Source organism: Nerophis lumbriciformis, linkage group LG06, assembly GCF_033978685.3.
Source record: "Nerophis lumbriciformis linkage group LG06, RoL_Nlum_v2.1, whole genome shotgun sequence".
NCBI lineage: Eukaryota > Metazoa > Chordata > Actinopteri > Syngnathiformes > Syngnathidae > Nerophis > Nerophis lumbriciformis.
The window spans coordinates 11,888,451-11,909,196 of record NC_084553.2 but is presented as its reverse complement, the minus strand read 5'-3'; the positions used below and the strand labels follow the sequence as shown (position 1 = coordinate 11,909,196).

At 39.3% G+C, this 20,746-nt stretch overlaps 1 protein-coding gene across 2 annotated transcripts in view; it reads left to right on the top strand.

Moving 5' to 3' along the window:
• Nucleotides 1–20,746, top strand: part of ccne1 (cyclin E1) — a 29,695-nt gene that overhangs the window by 7,596 nt on the left and 1,353 nt on the right. For both annotated transcript variants that reach the window (XM_061963469.2, XM_061963468.2), the window contains exons 4-11: nt 1,540–1,602; nt 8,012–8,178; nt 8,252–8,387; nt 11,992–12,138; nt 12,230–12,325; nt 12,400–12,534; nt 19,349–19,460; nt 19,539–19,696. In XM_061963469.2, coding sequence (XP_061819453.2) covers nt 1,540–1,602; nt 8,012–8,178; nt 8,252–8,387; nt 11,992–12,138; nt 12,230–12,325; nt 12,400–12,534; nt 19,349–19,460; nt 19,539–19,696 — 1,014 coding nt within the window. The remainder of the gene's footprint in view (nt 1–1,539; nt 1,603–8,011; nt 8,179–8,251; nt 8,388–11,991; nt 12,139–12,229; nt 12,326–12,399; nt 12,535–19,348; nt 19,461–19,538; nt 19,697–20,746) is intronic.

The following is a 20,746-nucleotide window of genomic DNA, read 5'->3' as shown; positions in this document are numbered from 1 at the left end:
TGTTAAAGATGTTTTCCGAAGAGTCCAGTTGAATCAATGAAACCTTTTGTGGATCGTATGACCTGATGACTGACGATGTGCAGACACATGTTTTTTTAGTAGGGCTGTCAAAATAACGAGTTAACTCATGTGAATAATCACCAAAAAATGCTTGCATTAAAGGCCTACTGAAATGCAATTTTCTTATTTAAACGGGGATAGCAGGTCCATTCTATGTGTCATACTTGATCATTTCGCGATATTGCCATATTTTTGCTGAAAGGATTTAGTAGAGAACATCGATGATAAAGTTCGCAACTTTTGGTCGCTGATAAAAAAGCCTTGCCTCTACCGGAAGTAGCAGACGAGTAGCGTGACGTCACCGGTTGTGGAGCTCCTCACATCCGCACATTGTTTACAATCATGGCCACCAGCAGTGAGAGCGATTCGGACCGAGAAAGCGACGATTTCCCCATTAATTTGAGCGATGAGGAAAGTGAGAGGGCAGTGTGAGAGATTCAAATAGGAAAGATGCTGTGAGAGGCGGGTGGGACCTGATATTCAGCTGGGAATGACTAAAACAGTAAATAAACACAAGACATATATATACTCTATTAGCCACAACACAACCAGGCTTATATTTAATATGCCACAAATTAATCCTGCATAACAAACACCTCCCCCCTCCCGTCCATATAACCCGCCAATACAACTCAAACACCTGCACAACACACTCAATCCCACAGCCCAAAGTACCGTTCACCTCCCCAAAGTTCATACAGCACATATATTTCCCCAAAGTCCCCAAAGTTACGTACGTGACATGCACATAGCGGCACGCACGTACGGGCAAGTGATCAAATGTTTGGAAGCCGCAGCTGCATGCGTACTCACGGTATCGTGTCTGCGTATCCAACTCAAAGTCCTCCTGGTAAGAGTCTGTTGTCCCAGTTCTCCACAGGCCAATGGTAAAGATTGACTGTCATCTTTCGGGAATGTAAACAATGAAACACCGGCCGTGTTTGTGTTGCTGAAGTCGGCCGCAATACACCGCTTCCCACCTACAGCTTTCTTCATTGCTGTCTCCATTGTTCATTGAACAAATTGCAAAAGATTCACCAACACAGATGTCCAGAATACTGTGGAATTTTGCGATGAAACAGACTACTTAATAGCTGGCCACCATGCTGTCTCAAAATGTCCTCTACAATCCGCGACGTCACGCGCTGAAGTCATCATACCGAGACGTTTTTAGCAGGATATGTCGCGCGAAATTTAAAATTGCACTTTAGTAAACTAACCCGGCCGTATTGGCATGTGTTGCAACGTTAAGATTTCATCATTGATATATAAACTATCAGACTGCGTGGTCGGTAGTAGTGGGTTTCAATAGGCCTTTAATCATGAACACACTTCGATTAACCATACAATTTATTTTGAGCATACAAGCTCTTTTACTTTAACCGCTATATAGTCAGTGATCAGATCAAAGCTTACGCGAGTACAAAAATGAGCGAGGAGACCTTTCCTTACAATTGCTTTTTTTTTTGTCCTCTGCAGTATTTACAAGACTTGGACGAGGAGACGGCGGAGATGACCAAGAAAAAGCAGCGCGACTCGGAGGTAAAATTAATCTACAAATTGGTTTCCACATCGCACACTTCCACCTAGGGTTGTACGTAGGGGTGTAACGGTACACAAAAATTTCAGTTCGGTGCGTACCTCGGTTTAGAGGTCACGGTACGGTTCATTTTCGGTACAGAAAGAAAACAACAAAATATACCGGTACTTTTTTTTTTTTGTTATTTATTTACCAAATTTGTAAACAATGGTATAACATACATATACACACAGGGTCCATTGCCAGGGTTAATGTGGTCAACATATATCAAATAAAAACATCAGCGAAGAGTGGAAAAAATGGGAATAATGGAAAATGCCTGTTTTTGATACCCTAATAAAGCCTCGCTCTTCCCCTTCCAAATCCTCCTGCGTATCCTACAGGGGTCATATTATGATTTATTTTCTACATTTAAAACACTTCCTTGTGGTCTATATAACATGTAATTGTGGTTCTATGGTCAAAATGTCGCATGGATCATATTTTCCAGACCATCTTCAAGCTGCTTTCTGACCTTCTCTTTGGGATGCGCTGTTTTGTGGGCACTCTTATTTACGTGCTTCCACTTCGACAGCCTTTTTGCGCTTTCATAGCGAGTCTACTAACAGATATTAGTTCGAACTACAGATACATTTTTTTATTAGAAATAGTCACAGGGGAGGATGCATGGGCATGTACGAGCCAGTCGGCCTCACAACAAGAGGATAGAGAAATAGATTCGATTTGTATAGTCAATTAGCTCCTATTATTATTATTATTATTATTATTATTACAACGCATACTTCAATGATGGACTCGCACAAACCACTTTGGGTACATTTCGACCATATATGGAGATATCCGCTGATGTCATACTTGGGGACATACGTCACAAATTGTGCAAATTCCAAACGGCTTGTTTGGAGGATGTAAGAAGGAAGTCACGATTGTTTTGTAAAAATCCCTGCGATGCCTCCAAATTTTCGAGATTTATGTCGAATCCAAATACCGTATTTTTCGGAGTATAAGTCGCTCCGGAGTATAAGTCGCACCGGCTGAAAATGCATAATAAAGAAGGAAAAAAACATATATAAGTCTCACTGGAGTATAAGTCGCATTTTTTGGGAACATTTATTTGATAAAACCCAACACCAAGAATAGACATTTGAAAGGCAATTTAAAATAAATAAAGAATAGTGAACAACAGGCTGAATAAGTGTACGTTTTATGAGGCATAAATAACCAACTGAGAAGGTGCCTGGTATGTTAACGTAACATATTATGGTAAGAGTCATTCAAATAACTATAACATATAGAACATGCTATACGTTTACCAAACAATCTGTCACTCCTAATCGCTAAATCCCATGAAATCTTATACGTCTAGTCTCTTACGTGAATGAGATAAATATTATTTGATATTTTACAGTAATGTGTTAATAATTTCACACAAGTCGCTCTTGAGTATAAGTCGCACCCCCGGCCAAACTATGAAAAAAAACTGCGACTTATAGTCCGAAAAATACGGTACACAAAAAACGAAGAAAGAAAATTTTGTTTTACATAATAGCTCCCCTTTAAAGTTCTCTAATCCCAGATCAACATTTGCAATGAACAGGCATGTGAAATGTCAGCAGAAATCTGCGTTTTTGTAAACATTAATTTCCGCGTCAATATGTCAATTCAGTGTTTTTTAAATGAAATATTGTAGCGTGTAAGGATGGGAGTCGAAGAAGGAAAAGATGGAGCTAACTTGGTTTTCTTATTTGTAATCGAGCGATTACTAAACATCCGTGGCTTCCCTGCGCAACGCACTACACCGGAAATGTGTCCCAGTGAAAACCCGTCCAACAGGAACTCGTAACAATACCAAAAGTTCCGTGGGTGAATTATGTAAACTCACTACAATATCAAAAAAATAGCTGTAAATATAGCTATAAATGGTTGTGATGATAATGTCAATGAGGGATTTCTAATCACTGCTATGTTGGAATTCTTATTAATATTGATACTGTTAGTATTATTCATTTTTGTTTGACTACTTTTGGATTGTTTTGTGTCATCGTTTGTGCGTCCTCAATTGCTCTGTTGATTGCTATTCTGAATGTTGTTGGGCCGGGTTTGATTTTGGAATTGTATTATTATGATGGTATTGTGTATTATTTTGTTGGATTGATTAATTAAAAAAAATAGGACTTAACTATTTGTTGACAGCTTGCCTCAGCCTGAGGTACTTGCTGTTCCTCTTGCCTAAACGCCGCACTGAGTTGCAGGACAGGGAGAAGACAGGGTGCCGAAACAAGCTCGCTAGTTAGCATAGTTAGCGTCATCTAGCTAGTTTAATTGTCGCCTGCATTTGCTTTCCGTTGCTAATCATATTTGGATGATTACAATTGTTGGTACCGTTCACCTCCCCAAAGTTCATGAAGCACATATATTTCCCCAAAGTTACATACGTGACATGCACATAGCGGCACGCACGTACGGGCAAGCGATCAAATGTTTGGAAGCCGCAGCTGCATGCGTACTCACGGTACCGCGTCTGCGTATCCAACTCAAAGTCCTCCTGGTAAGAGTCTCTGTTGTCCCAGTTCTCCACAGGCCAATGGTAAAGCTTGACTGTCATCTTTCGGGAATGTAAACAATGAAACACCGGCTGTGTTTTCCGGCACAACAGTCAGTGGGTGCATTCTACGGCGGGGGTGCGTTATCCGGCACAACACCTGCCGCAATACACCGCTTCCCACCTACAGCTTTCTTCTTTGCTGTCTAAAATGGATGGATGGATGGATGGAAAACAGACGACTTAATAGCTGGCCACCATGCTGTCCCAAAATGTCCTCTACAATCCGTGACGTCACGCGCAGGCGTCATCATACCGAGACGTTTTCAGCGGGATATTTTGCGCAAAATTTAAAATTGCACTTTAGTAAGCTAACCCGGCCGTATTGGCATGTGTTGCAATGTTAAGATTTCATCATTGATATATAAACTATCAGACTGCGTGGTCGGTAGTAGTGGGTTTCAGTAGGCCTTTAAAGGTGGCTTCTATTGGGCTCTGCCTCAATTCATTAGATATTTTAAAAAATAATATAAACTCCCCACATCAAAGTCCAAATTCATTAAAATATTTGTTTCTATGTTGATCCAGTCCTTATCTGCAGAAGAATGGAATAAGTGGCTTGCTTGTTCGGATATAATAATGTAAGACTTGTGTACAAGACAATGTTAAGTATGAGCATCTGGCCTTTTTTCCACACCATATAAAATGTGATATCATTGTATGTATTTTCTTAATCCAACTTTTATTAATTAGGACAGGCTTCATTTTCAGTATATAATTAACTGCTGGCAGTATACTAATTTTTACTATTTTCACCAGACCCCAAAGTGATATGAAATGTACTCTTGATTTTTTTTTAAATTCCTCTCATGGCTTGGGTGTGAATGTTGTCTGTCTATCTGTGTTGGCTCTGCGATGAGGTGGCGACTTGTCCAGGGTGTACCCCGCCTTCCACCCGAATGTAGCTGAGATAGGCTCCAGCGACCCCGAAGGGAATAAGCGGTAGAAAATGGATGGATGGGCTTGCGTGGCAGCTCTTTGTGCCGATAGAAATTTTTCTCTTTGTCCGTTTTTTTTTTTTTTCTCTCAAAGGGTGCTTACATGCCTGAATAAAACCTCAATTAGTTCCAGCTCTAATATCATTTTCCGTCCCTTGAGGCTTTCACAGGCTTTCTTTGTGATCGTTGCTGTTTAAAATGCCTGAATTTGTGGCAACTTTTTCAAAAAGTTGCATCAAAAGTTGCCCCCCCTCCCTGCTCCATAACATTGAATTCTCTTTTGATCTTTTTACGTGTTCCTAATGTAACCTTAACCTCAAAAAGCATGGAGGTTCAACAAAAAAAACGGAAAAATAACCACTGTATTAATGTTTTACTCTTTTTTTTTTTTTTTTTTACCGCACGCACTTCAAGTCCGAGGCCATGGTTCTCGCCCGGAAAAGGGTGGAGTGCCATCTCCGGGTTGCGGAGGAGACCCTGCCCCAAGTGGAGGAGTTCAAGTACCTCGGAGTCTTGTTCACGAGTGAGGGAAGAGTGGATCGTGAGATCGACAGGCGGATCGGTGCGGCGTCTTCAGTAATGCGGACGCTGTATCGATCCGTTGTGGTGAAGAAGGAGCTGAGCCGGAAGACAAAGCTCTCAATTTACCGGTCGATCTACTTTCCCATCCTCACCTATGGTCATGAGCTTTGGGCTATGACCGAAAGGACAAGATCACGGGTACAAATGAGTTTCCTCCGCCGGGTGATGGGTCTTTCCCTTAGAGATAGGGTGAGAAGCTCTGTCATCCGGGAGGAGCTCAGAGTAAAGCCGCTGCTCCTTCACATTGAGAGGAGTCAGATGAGGTGGTTCGGGTATCTGCTCAGGATGCCACCCGAACGCCTCCCTAGGGAGGTGTTTAGGGCACGTCCGACCGGCAGGAGGCCACGGGAAAGACCCAGAACACGTTGGGAAGACTATGTCTCCCGGCTGGCCTGGGAACGCCTCGGGTTCCCCCGGGAGGATCTGGACAAAGTGGCTGGGGAGAGGGAAGTCTGGTTAGGCTGCTGCCCCCGCGACCCGACCTCGGATAAGCGGAAGAAAATGGATGGATGGATGAATGAATCTGTCATCTTGTTAGTTGGCACATGTCCAAAATATCCTAAGCAGATGGCTAAACTAGAGCCACTTTATTTGTTTGCTTTATAATCCGATTAGTCGAACAATCGTTAAGATAATCGATGACTAGTCAACTACCAATAGAGTCGTTAGTTGTAGCCCTAGAGAAGCGTTTTCTTGGGGGGGAAAAGCACAGTTTTTTTGTTTTTTGGCAAACCAAAAAATCTGCCCATGATCCAAGGTGTGAATCCTGAATCACAACAAATATTCGGGGATCTGCTTTAACGCCAAAATGTTGCACCCAACTCGCCCTGAATGACCAGTTAGCTGGGACGAACTCAAACCATCCTCAATCATTGCCATCTTGGGGAAGAAGAGTGGTTGCAATTAAATATTAATTGTGCAACAATAGTAATGGCCTACACCAGGGACACTCCTCCCTGTATGCAAATCATGCGCTTTGCGTGAATAAGCGCATGTAAAATGCCAATTAATGACATAACATATGAAATGTTACTGGATTCAGACGGATTCCTAGCCTATTCCTGCTCCGTCACTGTTAAGTAATGGCAAATTTCCCCCGGACAATCCAAAAGTACTTTGTTGGAATTAGGGATGTCCGATAATATCGGACTGCCGATGTTATCGGCCGATAAATGCTTTAAAATGTAATATCGGAAATCATCAGTATCGGTTTCAAAATTATCTGTATCGGTTTCAAAAAGTAAAATTTATGACTTTTTAAAACGCCGCTGTGTACACGGAAGTAGAGAGGACAGAGCGCCAATTAACCTTAAAGGCACTGCCTTTGCGTGCCGGCCCAGTCACATAACATCTACGGCTTTTCACACTCACAAGTGAATGCAAGTCATACTTGATCAACAGCCATACAGGTCACACTGAGGGTGGCCGTGTAAACAACTTTAACACTGTTACAAATATGTGCCACACTGTGAACCCACACCAAACAAGAATGACAGACACATTTCGGGAGAACATCCGCACCGTAACACAACATAAACACAACAGAACAAATACCCAGAACCCCTAGCAGCACTAACTCTTCCGGGACGCTACAATATACACTCCCGCTACCCCCCCCCCCCCCCCCCCCCCCCAACCCCGCCCACCTCAACCTCCTCATGCTCTCTCAGGGAGAGCATGTCCCAAATTCCAAGCTGCTGTTTTGAGGCATGTTAAAAAAAATAATGCACTTTGTGACTTCAATAATAAATATGGCAGTGCCATGTTGGCATTTTTTTCCATAACTTGAGTTGATTTATTTTGGAAAACCTTGTTACATTGTTTAATGCATCCAGCAGGGCATCACAACAAAATTAGGCATAATAATGTGTTAATTCAATGACTGTATATATCGGTATCGGTTGATATCGGTATCGGTAATTAAGAGTTGGACAATATCGGAATATCGGATATCGGCAAAAAAGCCATTATCGGACATCTCTAGTTCGAATCCTAGACAATGTAAATTTGTTTAAAAAAATGTTTTATTTGTTACTGTAGTAAAAAAATAATTTATTTCACATGAATTCATAATAGTTCAAAACATGCATCAAGTTCAGGTTAATTAATAAAGAGTATAAACAAAGATTATAAAACACAATTCTGCTTAGGTTAGGGCTTCGATATTCCCTGAATGACACGTATGAACAAAGTCATTGTATGTTTATCGAAGTGCACAATTCGGAACACAGCCATGTTCTTTGTTCCTTTCCTGTCATGTTCACTTCTCCCCATGTGGTCCTCATAAAGGCTGCCTGGAGTTCCGGGGGCGTCTACGCGAGTCCACAGCGCTCTGCTTCCTCGCTGGAGCGGAAGGCCGAGCAGCGGATCACCTTGATCAACGTCGGCTTCCCGCACTACAACTCCAGCAACGTCTTGGCTACGCCCGTGCACTGCGCTCCGCTCCCCGCGCTGTGGTGAGTCATCGGGACAAACGTCTGGCGTTGGCGCGCACCTCTTCTTACCTTGTGTCCTTGTGTCGTCGCTCAGCTGGGCCAGCAAAGACGTGGTGTGGACCAACATGTTGGCCAAGGACAAAACGTACGTGCGGGACGTCAACATGATGGAGAAACATCCTCACCTTCAGCCCAAAATGAGGGCCATTCTTCTGGACTGGCTCATGGAGGTCAGTAGACTGTGTGCATGGAAGACTCGGCGCTGGTGTCTCCCAAGTAGTAATGGGCACTGAATTCGGTACTTTTTTAGGCACCGACCGAATTCAGTCGGTACTAGCGGGTATCGATTCACATCAAATCAAACGGTGCCCTATTTTGTTGCACGGGACGTTACGTTTACAGACTAACTTGGGGCGGCATGGCGTAGTGGGTAGAGCAACCGTGCCAGAAACCTGAGGGTTGCAGGTTCGCTCCCCGCCTCTTACCATCCAAAAATCGCTGCCGTTGTGTCCTTGGGCGGGACACTTCACCCTTTGCCCCCGGTGCCACTCACACGGGTGAATTGAATGATGAATGATAGGTGGTGGTCGGAGGGGCCGTTGGTGCAAATTGCAGCCACGCTTCCGTCAGTCTACTCCAGGGCAGCTGTGGCTATGAAAGTAGCTTACCATCACTAGGTGTGAATGATGGGTTCTACATGTAAAGCGACTTTGGGTACCTAGAAAAGTGCTATATAAATCCCAGTTATTATTATTATTATTATTATTATTATTATTAAACACGTAAACAATCAGTCAAGCGGACTCAGCCAAATTCCTTCTGAGTTATGTTGTAATTTTCAATACCAACAAAGCCAGTATGCTTCTTTGTATTTGTTTATTTGAAGGACAATGTGCAGTTGCATTAAGAAGATGGCTGCACCATGCTTATTTCCATCTGTAGTCCTTTTATGGCGCATCTAACATCTAGAGACGTCCGATAATGGCTTTTTTGCCGATATTCCGATATTGTCCAACTCTTAATTACCGATACCGATATATACAGTCGTGGAATTAACACATTATTATGCCTAATTTTGTTGTGATGCCCCGCTGGATGCATTAAACAATGCAACAAGGTTTTCCAAAATAAATCAACTCAAGTTATGGAAAAAAAATGCAAACATGGCACTGCCATATTTATTATTGAAGTCACAAAGTGCATTATTTTTTTTTAACATGCCTCAAAACAGCAGCTTGGAATTTGGGACATGCTCTCCTTAAGAGAGCATGAGGAGGTTGAGGTGGGGGGAGGGGGTAGCGGGGGGTGTATAGTATATTGTAGCGTCCCGGAAGAGTTAGTGCTGCAAGGGGTTCTGGGTATTTGTTCTGTTGTGTTACGGTGCGGATGTTCTCCCGAAATGTGTTTGTCATTCTTGTTTGGTGTGGGTTCACAGTGTGGCACATATTTGTATATTTGTAACAGTGTTAAAGTTGTTTATACGGCCACCCTCAGTGTGACCTGTATGGCTGTTGACCAAGTATGCTGTGCATTCACTTGTGTGTGTGAAAAGCCGTAAATATTATGTGACTGGGCCGGCACGCAAAGACAGTGCCTTTAAGGTTTATTGGCGCTCTGTACTTCTCCCTACGTCCGTGTACACAGCGACGTTTTAAAAAGTCATACATTTTACTTACGATAACTTTGAAACGGATACCGATAATTTCCGATATTACATTTTAAAGCATTTATTGGCCGATATCGGTAGCCCGATATTATCGGACATCTCTACTAACATTCACAATTAAAATGACACAGGAGTGAAAATACACAACAATATTGAAATTACATAATGATAGGCAATTTAAAATACAAGTACAATACATAGAGGGTATGAGTTACAAATAGAGTTACAAATCAGTGGGCGGTCAAGTCACAGTATTTTAGCAGCTTCATATAAAGTGCAGAAGTATATAAAGTGCCTGGTAGAAAACGCTCAGATGTAAAATAAGGCTCCACTTATCCAAAATGCTTGATGCTAATTTACATTGGATTTGCCATAGACAGGCTACTATTAGCATTAGCGATTTTACATGTCAATTTCAACACCTCCATATTTAGTAATGAAAACTACAACTAAGATGAATGTTGCAGTCAAGCAGCAGGTCTGTAATAAGCACAATACTGGCAGTATAGTTGATTTTATTTATTTACATAGCACATTTAAAAACAACCCCAGTTGGCCAAAGTGGGGCGGTATAGCTCGGTTGGTAGAGTGGCCGTGCCAGCAACTTGAGGGTTCCAGGTTTGATCCCCGCTTCCGCCATCCTAGTCACTGCCGTTGTGTCCTTGGGCAAGACACTTTACCCACCTGCTCCCAGTGGCACCCACACTGCTTTAAATGTAACTTAGGAATTGGGTTTCACTATGTGAAGCGCTTTGAGTCACTAGAGAAAAAGCGCTATATAAATGTAATTCACTTCACTTCACTTTGCAAAGTGCTGTACAGGCTTAAGAAAAGGGACACATAGTGTCTCCTTTACATGGTAACACGGAAGGATGAATAACTGATCACTGTTTATTAGTAGAGATGTCCGATAATATCGGACTGCCGATATTATCGGCCGATAAATGCTTTAAAATGTAATATAGGAAAATATCGGTATATGTTTCAAAATTATCTATCGGTTTCAAAAAGTAAAATTTATGACTTTTTAAAACGCCGCTGTGTACACGGACGTAGGGGGAAGTACAGAGTGCCAATAAACCTTAAAGGCACTGCCTTTGCGTGCCGGCCCAGTCACACAATATCTACGGCTTTTCACACACACAAGTGAATGCAAGCATACTTGGTCAACAGCCATACAGGTCACACTGTGGCCGTATAAACAACTTTAACACTGTTGCAAATATGCGCCACGCTGTGAACCCACACCAAACAAGAATGACAAACACGTTTCGGGAGAACATCCGCACCGTAACACAACATAAACACAACAGAACAAATACCCAGAACCCCTTGCAGCACTAACACTTCCAAGACGCTACAATATACACACCCCGCCCCCCCCCCATCTCCGCCCACCTCAACCTCCTCATGCTCTCTCAGGGAGAGCATGTCCCAAATTCCAAGCTGCTGTTTTGAGGCATGTTAAAAAAAATAATGCACTTTGAGACTTCAATAATAAATATGGCAGTGCCATGTTGGCATTTTTTTTCCATAACTTGAGTTGATTTATTTTGGAAAGCCTTGTTACATTGTTTAATGCATCCAGCGGGTGCATCACAACAAAATTAGGCATAATAATGTGTTAATTACACGACTGTATATATCGATATCGGTTGATATCGGTAATTAAGAGTTGGACAATATCGGATATCGGCAAAAAAGCCATTATCGGACGTCTCTACTTATTACTACCACATTTCAGCCTTTTTTTACATCTTATGCCAGTTTGCTCTATTTTTCTGTTTTTTTAATTATGTTTTTCAATGTTATTTCTACAATGTGCAATTTAAAAAAATAAATAAATAAATAAATAAATAAATAAATAAATAAAAAAGTTGCATTCAGTAAATGTCCCTTCAGGCCACATGTTGCTTTCCTGGTAAAGCAGCGATGTTTAAAGTGTTGCCTAACAACTGAAGAGTGTCTCTTAGCTGAGTTTTCTTAGCGCTGATGGAAGTGATAAATGTTGGCTTCTGCACTCTGTGGTAATGCACACTCCCTGCGCTTGTGGTGGCGGATCTCCGCTCTCACTTGCCAAATACTTTTCTGACCGCTTGTATTTCATTATGTAATTAATGCAAGACACATCCCTCTTTGACCAAGTTACGTGTCTTCCTGGCCCGCAGGTGAGCGATGTGTACAAGCTCCACCGTGAGACGTACCACATGGCGCAGGACTACTTCGACCGCTTCATGGCCACGCAGAGGAACGTCTTCAAGTCCACCCTGCAGCTCATCGGCATCAGCTGCCTCTTCATCGCCGCCAAAGTGGAGGTGAGCGCGGCCTCCTCGCCAAAACATTCGGCACGCCGTTTTTAGATGCCGCGCATTCACGGTGGGCCTCTTTGCCCCGTCCCCCCTGCAGGAGATGTACCCGCCCAAAGTGCACCAGTTTGCCTACGTGACCGACGAAGCCTGCACCGAAGACGAGATCCTCGGCATGGAGGTCATCATTATGAAGGTAGGAGACGTGTTTGGCGGCCATGTTGTCTGCACTGACCGGGTGGTCTACAGTCTTTTTTGTTTGTTTTTCAGGAGCTGAAGTGGAGTCTGAGCCCGCAGACGCCCGTCTCCTGGCTCAACGTCTACATGCAGGTGGCCTACCTGAAGGAATCGGACGAGCTGCTCATCCCCAAATACCCTCAGGCCACCTTCGCGCACATCGCCGAGGTCAGCCAATCACACGCTAAAGTGGTCATGTGACGCCAAAAACACAGCAGGACTCGCAGCAACACGTTCTTTTTTGTAAACGTCTAAAAGTGACAAATTAGACCCAAAAATGCCCTAAAGCAAGGGTGTCCAAACTTTTCCACCAAGGGGCCACACTGAAAAATCAAAGCATGCAGGGGCCATTTTGATATTTTTCATAAAAAATAAAAAAAATACAATATATAAAAAATGTTTAACCTTTAGGTCTCCCCTCAAGTTTGGTCTCGGGAACCCGGAAGTGTCTGTCATAAAAATGTTAAAAATAATTGTTTTATTTATTTATTTATTTTTCCAGCGCTTAGATCTGAAGTGGATCTAAAGATTTATCTGTTGATAGAAAGTTTTGATATTTTTTTTGTTTGTTATATGCCTTTTCATGGCAAAAAACACAAAATATGCAATATTTCCACTCCAAAACATTTCAAAGTAAAATATTTGCTGTGGAATATTAGGAGCCTTAAATAGGTCAGTAATTTAATTTGATTTCAACTCATTATTTTTAGAGCGATGACAGTTTAGGAAAAAAAAGAAACAAAATACTACTAAAATTATTAAGAATCCAAAGGAGCCCCGAATCATAAAATTAAGTCATACATTATTTTTTTACTTTCATCTTCAGGTCTGTCGATTATACATTTTTATGATTGTTTTTTGCCCTTTTTTAAAAAAATTTTTTAGAGAGAACTGTTTTTTTTCCGCAAACACAAAACATGCAATATTTTCCCACCAAAATAATTCAAAGTATAATATTTGATGTGAAGTAATTGAAGCCTTCAATAGGTCAATAATTCATAACATTGATTTTAACTCATTATTTTTTAGAGCAATGACAGTTTAGAAAAAAAATTATAATAATAATACTAAAATTATTAAGGATCCAAAGGGGCCCCGAATCATAAAATGAAGTCATACATTATTTTTTTACTTTCAACTTCAGGTCTGTCGATTATACATTTTTATGATTGTTTTATGCCCTTTTTTTTTTTTAATTTTTTTTTAAGAAATAACTTTTTTTTTTCCGCAAACACAAAACATGCAAAATTTTCCCCCCAAAATAATTAAAAGTGTAATATTTGATGTGAAGTAATTGAAGCCTTCAATAGGTCAATAATTCATAACATTGATTTTAACTCATTATTTTTTAGAGCAATGACAGTTTAGAAAAAAATTATAATAATAATACTAAAATTATTAAGGATCCAAAGGGGTCCCGAATCATAAAATAAAGTCATACATTATTTTTTTACTTTCAACTTTAGGTCTGTCGATTATACATTTTTATGATTGTTTTATGCCCTTTTTTAAAAATTTTTTTATAGAGAACTGTTTTTTTTTTTTTTTACTCAAACACAAAACGTGCAATATTTTCCCCAAAAAATAAAATTATTAAGGATCCAAAGGGGCCCCGAATCATAAAATGAAGTCATACATTATTTTTTTACTTTCAACTTCAGGTCTGTCGATTATACATTTTTATGATTGTTTTTTGCCCTTTTTAAAAAATTTTTTTAGAGAGAACTGTTTTTTTTCCCGCAAACACAAAACATGCAATATTTTCCCCCCAAAATAATTCAAAGTGTAATATTTGATGTGAATTAATTGAAGCTTTCAATAGGTCAATAATTCATAACATTGATTTTAACTCATTATTTTTTAGAGCAATGACAGTTTAGAAAAAAATTATAATAATACTAAAATTATTAAGGATCCAAAGGGGCCCCGAATCATAAAATAAAGTCATACATTATTTTTTTACTTTCAACTTCAGGTCTGTCGATTATACATTTTTATGATTGTTTTATGCCCTTTTTTAAATTGTTTTTATAGAAAACTGTTTTTTTTTTTTACTCAAACACAAAACATGCAATATTTTCCCCAAAAAATAATTCAAAGTGTAAATATTTGATGTGAAGTAATTGAAGCCTTCAATAGGTCAATAATTCATAACATTGATTTTAACTCATTATTTTTTGAACAATGACAGTTTAAAAAGAAAAAAAAATCCCACTAAAATTCTTGTTGATCCAAAAGGGCCCCCACTCATAAAATTAAATAATACGTTTTTTTTAAATGTTCTTATTTTCAACTTCAGGTCTGTTCGTCGATTATACATTTTAATGATTGTTTATGCCCTATTTTCATAGAAAACTGTTTTTTTAACGGCAAACACAAAACATGCAACATTTTCCCCCAAAAAGATTTCAAAGTGAAATATTTAATGTGACGTGATTGAAGCCTTCAATATATTGGTCAATAATTCAAAACATTGATTTTGATTAATTATTTTTTGACAGTTTAAAAACTAGCCTGCATGACAGCTTTGTGTTATTAGAGTCAGCACTTTGGACCACTCCGCCCTAAAACAGTGAAGAAATTGAGCATGTATGTATTAGAACACAAACCACACCAAACAGGTTATCCCTTCAAAGTTAATAAGTTACTGCAACAAAAAAAGGGTCTACGTAGTCGTAATGAAACGCTGCATTCACATTCTTAGTCCCATTATAATGTGTTTGTAAGTCATGGCCAACAGGTTGCGCCGAACAAAATTGTGGCGGTCAAAATGCATCGATGGCGGGACGATCGTAAACCGGTTGCACCAATGCACGCTATTTATGCACGGCCTCGCAACTTTGTCCAATGCCTGCAACTTCCCCACACATTTTGTCCAATCGCCGCCATTTTTGGCAATGGAATTTGTCTCCGAGCAGCGCTTGATTGTATTAATAATAATAATATTATTATTATTATTATTATTATTAACAATAATAATAAAAATCATTATTATATTATTAGCGACCCCGAAGGGATTAAGCGGTAGAAAATGAATGGATGGATGGCATTATTTTATTATTATTATTATTATTATTATTATTAATAATAATAATCATTATTATTGTATTATTTTTATTAATAATAATAATAACAAGAATGATTATTATATTATTAATAATATAATAATAATAATGTATTAATAATATTTATATTATTATTAGTAATAATAATAACACTAATTATTACTGCTAATAATTATTATTATTAATAATAATCATTATTATTATTATTATTAATAACCATTATTATTATTAATCATAATCATTATTATATTATTATTTATAATAATAATAATACTTATTATTAATAATAGTAATTATTATTAATGATACTTATTATTATTAGTAATAATAATTATTAATAATAATAATAATAGTAATAATAATTTTTATTTGTATTGCACTTTACATTGGAATAAAAAGGCTCAAATTGCTAGAGTAAAAACATCAGAAAAGCATTAAAACAAGACTGTAAAAACCCCCGTTAAAGTTGGCTATATGCTTTTTTAAAAAAAGGTTTGTTTTAAAGAATTGTGTATGTCAACGGTCTAATCCGGGGCTGCCCAAAGTGTGGCCCGGGGGCCATTTGCGCAGCTAATTTTTTAAAGACCCGCGCCACATTCTAAAAATATTATTACCAACAATGGAATAACAGAGCAAACGGGTGAAATGTAAGAAGAAAAAAGTGGAAATGTTGACTCTAATAACACAAAACTACCATGCAGGCTTTTTTTTCTTTCTTTAAAACTGTCATGGCTCAAAAATGAACAGTGACGGAAAATCAATGTTTTGAATTATTGACCTATTGAAGGCTCTATAGTTCTACATTAAATATTACATTTTATAATGTTTTTTGGGGAACATATTGCTTATTTTGTGTTTTTGCCTTTAAAAAAAAAAGAGGTTGTATATTACAAAAAGGGCATTACAAAAAACCTATAAAAAATAATAAAAACGTATATGTGACAGATCTGAAGTTGATCTATAGATTTAAGCATTGAAAGTAAAAAAATAAAAATGACTTATTTTTTCTTACAATTTTTTACTCTTAGATGCCCAAGATTTATTTTATTTTATTTTTTCATTGCTAAAAAAGTAATAGTCAATATTATGAATTATTGACCCATTTAAGCCTTCAAATATTACACATTGACATTTTCTAGGGGGAAAATATTGCATATTTTGTGTTTGCCATAAAAAAAAAGTTTTCTTTACCAAAAAGGGCATTAAACATAAAAAAATAAAACTTTAAATGGACAGATCTGAAGTTGATTTAGAGCTTTTGAGGGTTCAAAAACATTTATAAATGACTTCTTCTGATGACTGAGACCCCTATTGATCCAGGGTAAGCCCATTAAGAACATATTTTCATTTGCAATGCTGACTTAGCAAAGAGGCATTTACATGTTAGAGATAGAGATGTCCGATAATGGCTTTTTTGCCGATATACGATATTCCGATATTGTCCAACTCTTACTTACCGATTCCGATATATACAGTCGTGGAATTAACACATTATTATGCCTAATTTTGTTGTGATGCCCCGCTGGATGCATTAAACAATGTAACAAGGTTTTCCAAAATAAATCAACTCAAGTTATGGAAAAAAAAAATGCCAACATGGCACTGCCATATTTATTATTGAAGTCACAAAGTGCATTATTTTTTTGAACATGCCTCAAAACAGCAGCTTGGAATTTGGGACATGCTCTCCCTGAAAGAGCATGAGGAGGTTGAGGTGGGCGGGGTTGGGGGTGGGGGGTTTAGGGGTAGGGGGTGGCGGGGGGGTGTATATTATAGCGTCCCGGAAGAGTTCGTGCTGCAAGGGGTTCTGGGTATTTGTTCTGTTGTGTTACAGTGCGGATGTTCTCCCGAAATGTGTTTGTCATTCTTGTTTGGTGTGGGTTCACAGTGTGGCGCATATTTGTAACAGTGTTAAAGTTGTTTATACGGCCACCCTCAGTGTGACCTGTATGGCTGTTGACCAAGTATGCATTGCATTCACTTGTGTGTGTGAAAAGTCGTAGACATTATGTGATTGGGCCGGCACGTAAAGGCAGTGCCTTTTAAGGTTTATTGGCGCTCTGTACTTCTCCCTACGTCCGTGTTAGGGATGTCCCGATCCGATATTTGGATCGGATCGGCTGCCGATATTTGCCAAAAATTGCATATCGGCAAGGCATGGGAAAATGCTAATCCAGATCCAGTTTTAAAAAAAACAACTCCGGTCCGTGTTTTCCAAAGCACCTATTTAAATAATACATTCCACTTTTCTGCTGCTCCCTGATTTCCGTTCCGCATTTTCCAGCACACCTTCAACACATCCACACGTCTGTAGATTCTCACGCAGTTGCTTTTAGCTGCTGGCATTACACGACAGGCTCTTCTCACTCTTTTCTGTGTCTCCCTCTCACAGACAGCGAGCGCACCTTCTTACACACGTCACATACTGTCACGTCATACGTCACATACGTATACGTCCTCCCCGAGCAGGGAGGTAGCAGCATGGCTAACGTTAGCTGTGATGCTAGCGCAGCTGTGTGACCAACGTTCTCTCTAAGGTGCGCGCTTGTGCAATTGCAAACTGCTCAAGCGTCCACTGCGCATAGCAATTATATGCCACACACAAAATCACATAAAAAAAATAAGCGCATAACAATTTTCGACACACGGACACAGTTTTCGTCATCATTGTTCAAATATTGTGACGTCTGTCGAGACGCTTATCTGCTGAGGCAAAAATTTCCACATCAACACCGTATGAAAAAATTAGTGATTTTTTTAGTTGTGATTTCCTTCTCTGCATGAAAGTTTAAAAGTAGCATATATTAATGCAGTATGAAGAAGAATGTTTTAATGTAGACATGCAAGCCTTGAAAGAAAATTTTGAAAATCAAGACTACATTTCCTGCAAATGGGTGCATTTCTACCCTATATTTTAACTTTAGATTTATTCTCACATCAAACTCTTTTGGCTGTCTTTTTGACACTTGCATCCGGCGCCCCCCTCCACACCCTGGATTATAAATAATGTAAATAATTCAATGTGATTATCTTGTGTGATGACTGTATTATGATGATAGTATATATCTGATAGTATATATCTGTATCATGAATCAATTTAAGTGGACCCCGACTTAAACAAGTGGAAAAACTTATTGGGGTGTTACCATTTAGTGGTCAATTGTACGGAATATGTACTTCACTGTGCAACCTACTAATAAAAGTCTCAATCAATCAATCAAAACACATAGAATCATCATACTGCTGTGATTATATGCATCAAGTGTTTATTCAAGGCTAAGGCAAAATATCGAGATATATATTGTGTATCGCAATATGGCCTTAAAATATCGCAATATTAAAAAAAGGCCATATCGCCCAGCCCTAGTTCAATGATGCCATTTCTGTTTGTCATGTATAATTTTGTCTATTTTGTGTTTATCCTTGAATAAACAGGTCAGTTTCTTGTTACCAACCATTGTGTATTATTCAAACTCCCCTAATTCAGCTGGCTAGTTGTTATCAAGAGTACTAAAACCCTTTTCAACATGATTCTGACAACTCAGTAGGCTAAATAACTTTAAACTTTAATACATGCTCGGATAGGCCAGTATCGGTATCGGTCAGTATCGGTATCGAATCGGAAATGCAAAAATAATATCGGTATCGGATCGAAAGTGCAAAAACCTGGATTGGGACATCCCTAGTCCGTGTCCCACTCTGTACAGCGGCGTTTATAAAACTTTTTGAAACCGATACCAATAATTTACGATATTACATTTTAAAGTATTTATCGGCCGATAATATCGGCAGTCCGATATTATTGGACATCTCTATTTAGAGATGTTGAAGTATGATGATGATCTTTCTTTTACCTACAAACATTTTTGATTTATTTAAAAAAAAACAAAAAAACATTGGTCCTCTTGTCTTTGCAGCTGTTGGACGTCTGCCTGCTGGACACGCGCTGCCTGGAGTTCTCCAACGGCGTCCTCGCCGCATCCGCCTTGTTTCACTTCTCGTCCCTGGAGCTGGTGGAGAACGTGTCGGGTAAGTCCCGCTCCCCGGCGACACGCTGTTCAGCTCGCACGCTAACCTCGCCGCAACGTCTCTCTGTTTTGTGCGTAGCCCTGAAGAGGGCGGAGGTCGAGGAGTGCGTCCGGTGGATGGTGCCGTTTGCCATGGCGCTGCGGGAGTTGGGCGGCGCTCCCATGAAGACGTTTGCGGGCATCGCCGCGGACGACATGCACAACATTCAGCCGCACGCCCCCTACCTGTCATGGCTGGTAAGTGGAGGCCAACTGTAACTATGTGAAATAGTCATGCATACCTGCCAACTACTCCGGTTTTCCCGTAATTAGTACGGTTTTCATCAACCTATTCCGGGTTACGGTTGCAGTGATAAAAAATACGGGTTTTCATTAATTAAAAAAACATTTTTTTTTTTAAGTTTTATTCACGAAATCGCGTAACAACAATGACAATCGACACTGCTTCCCGTAACTTCCTATCGAGCCATTCCGAATGCCATGCGCGAGGCTATTTATAGCACCGCTGCCAAGCACGAGGCACCAGTTGCCATTGTTTCCAAACGAGCGAACGATCATGGAATCAGCCGGAGAAAAATCGCAAACGAGTCTTAAACCGAAAAGAAAACTGCAGTCATTCCGTGAAGAATATTCAAAAGCCTATCCGGGAATAATTATCCGTTCCAAAAAGGGTGAAAACTACGCGAATTGCACCTTGTGCAGACAAGATTTTTCGATCGGACACGGAGGAATTAGCGATGTGAAAGACCACGTTGGGACAAAAAAACACAAGTCTAATGCCGTTGCTAGCGATACAAGTGGAAAACTTTCAACGTTTTTCGGATTTTAGCCACAAAAAGGTAATGACACCAATGTTATCTATTGGAATTGTTTAGTACTGTTATACTGTTAAAAGTGTTTATACTATTTATGCTTTCAAGTCCAAGTTGAAGAAATCTTGTTAAATGTTGACAACATAACTACCAAAATACAGAAGTATGTCCTTAATATTTTTGCAGTGCTATTTCTGTTGAAAAGTTAAAATGATTACATTAGAGATGTGATGTGCCACTTTTCAAGTGTCTGATGGCTTAAATTAATTTGCATTAATTTTTCATATTTTGAATTATTTTGAAAGGCTTACAAAAAAACTACATTTGAATTGTAATTCCATGCTATTGACAGGACTATTAATTGTAATGAAGTTAGCTTACCATGTTTACAGTATGATAATTGTGATAGAAATGTGAATTTTAGGCACAGAATATTTTTTACAATTGAACAAGGCAGTAGATTATACAAGCTTGG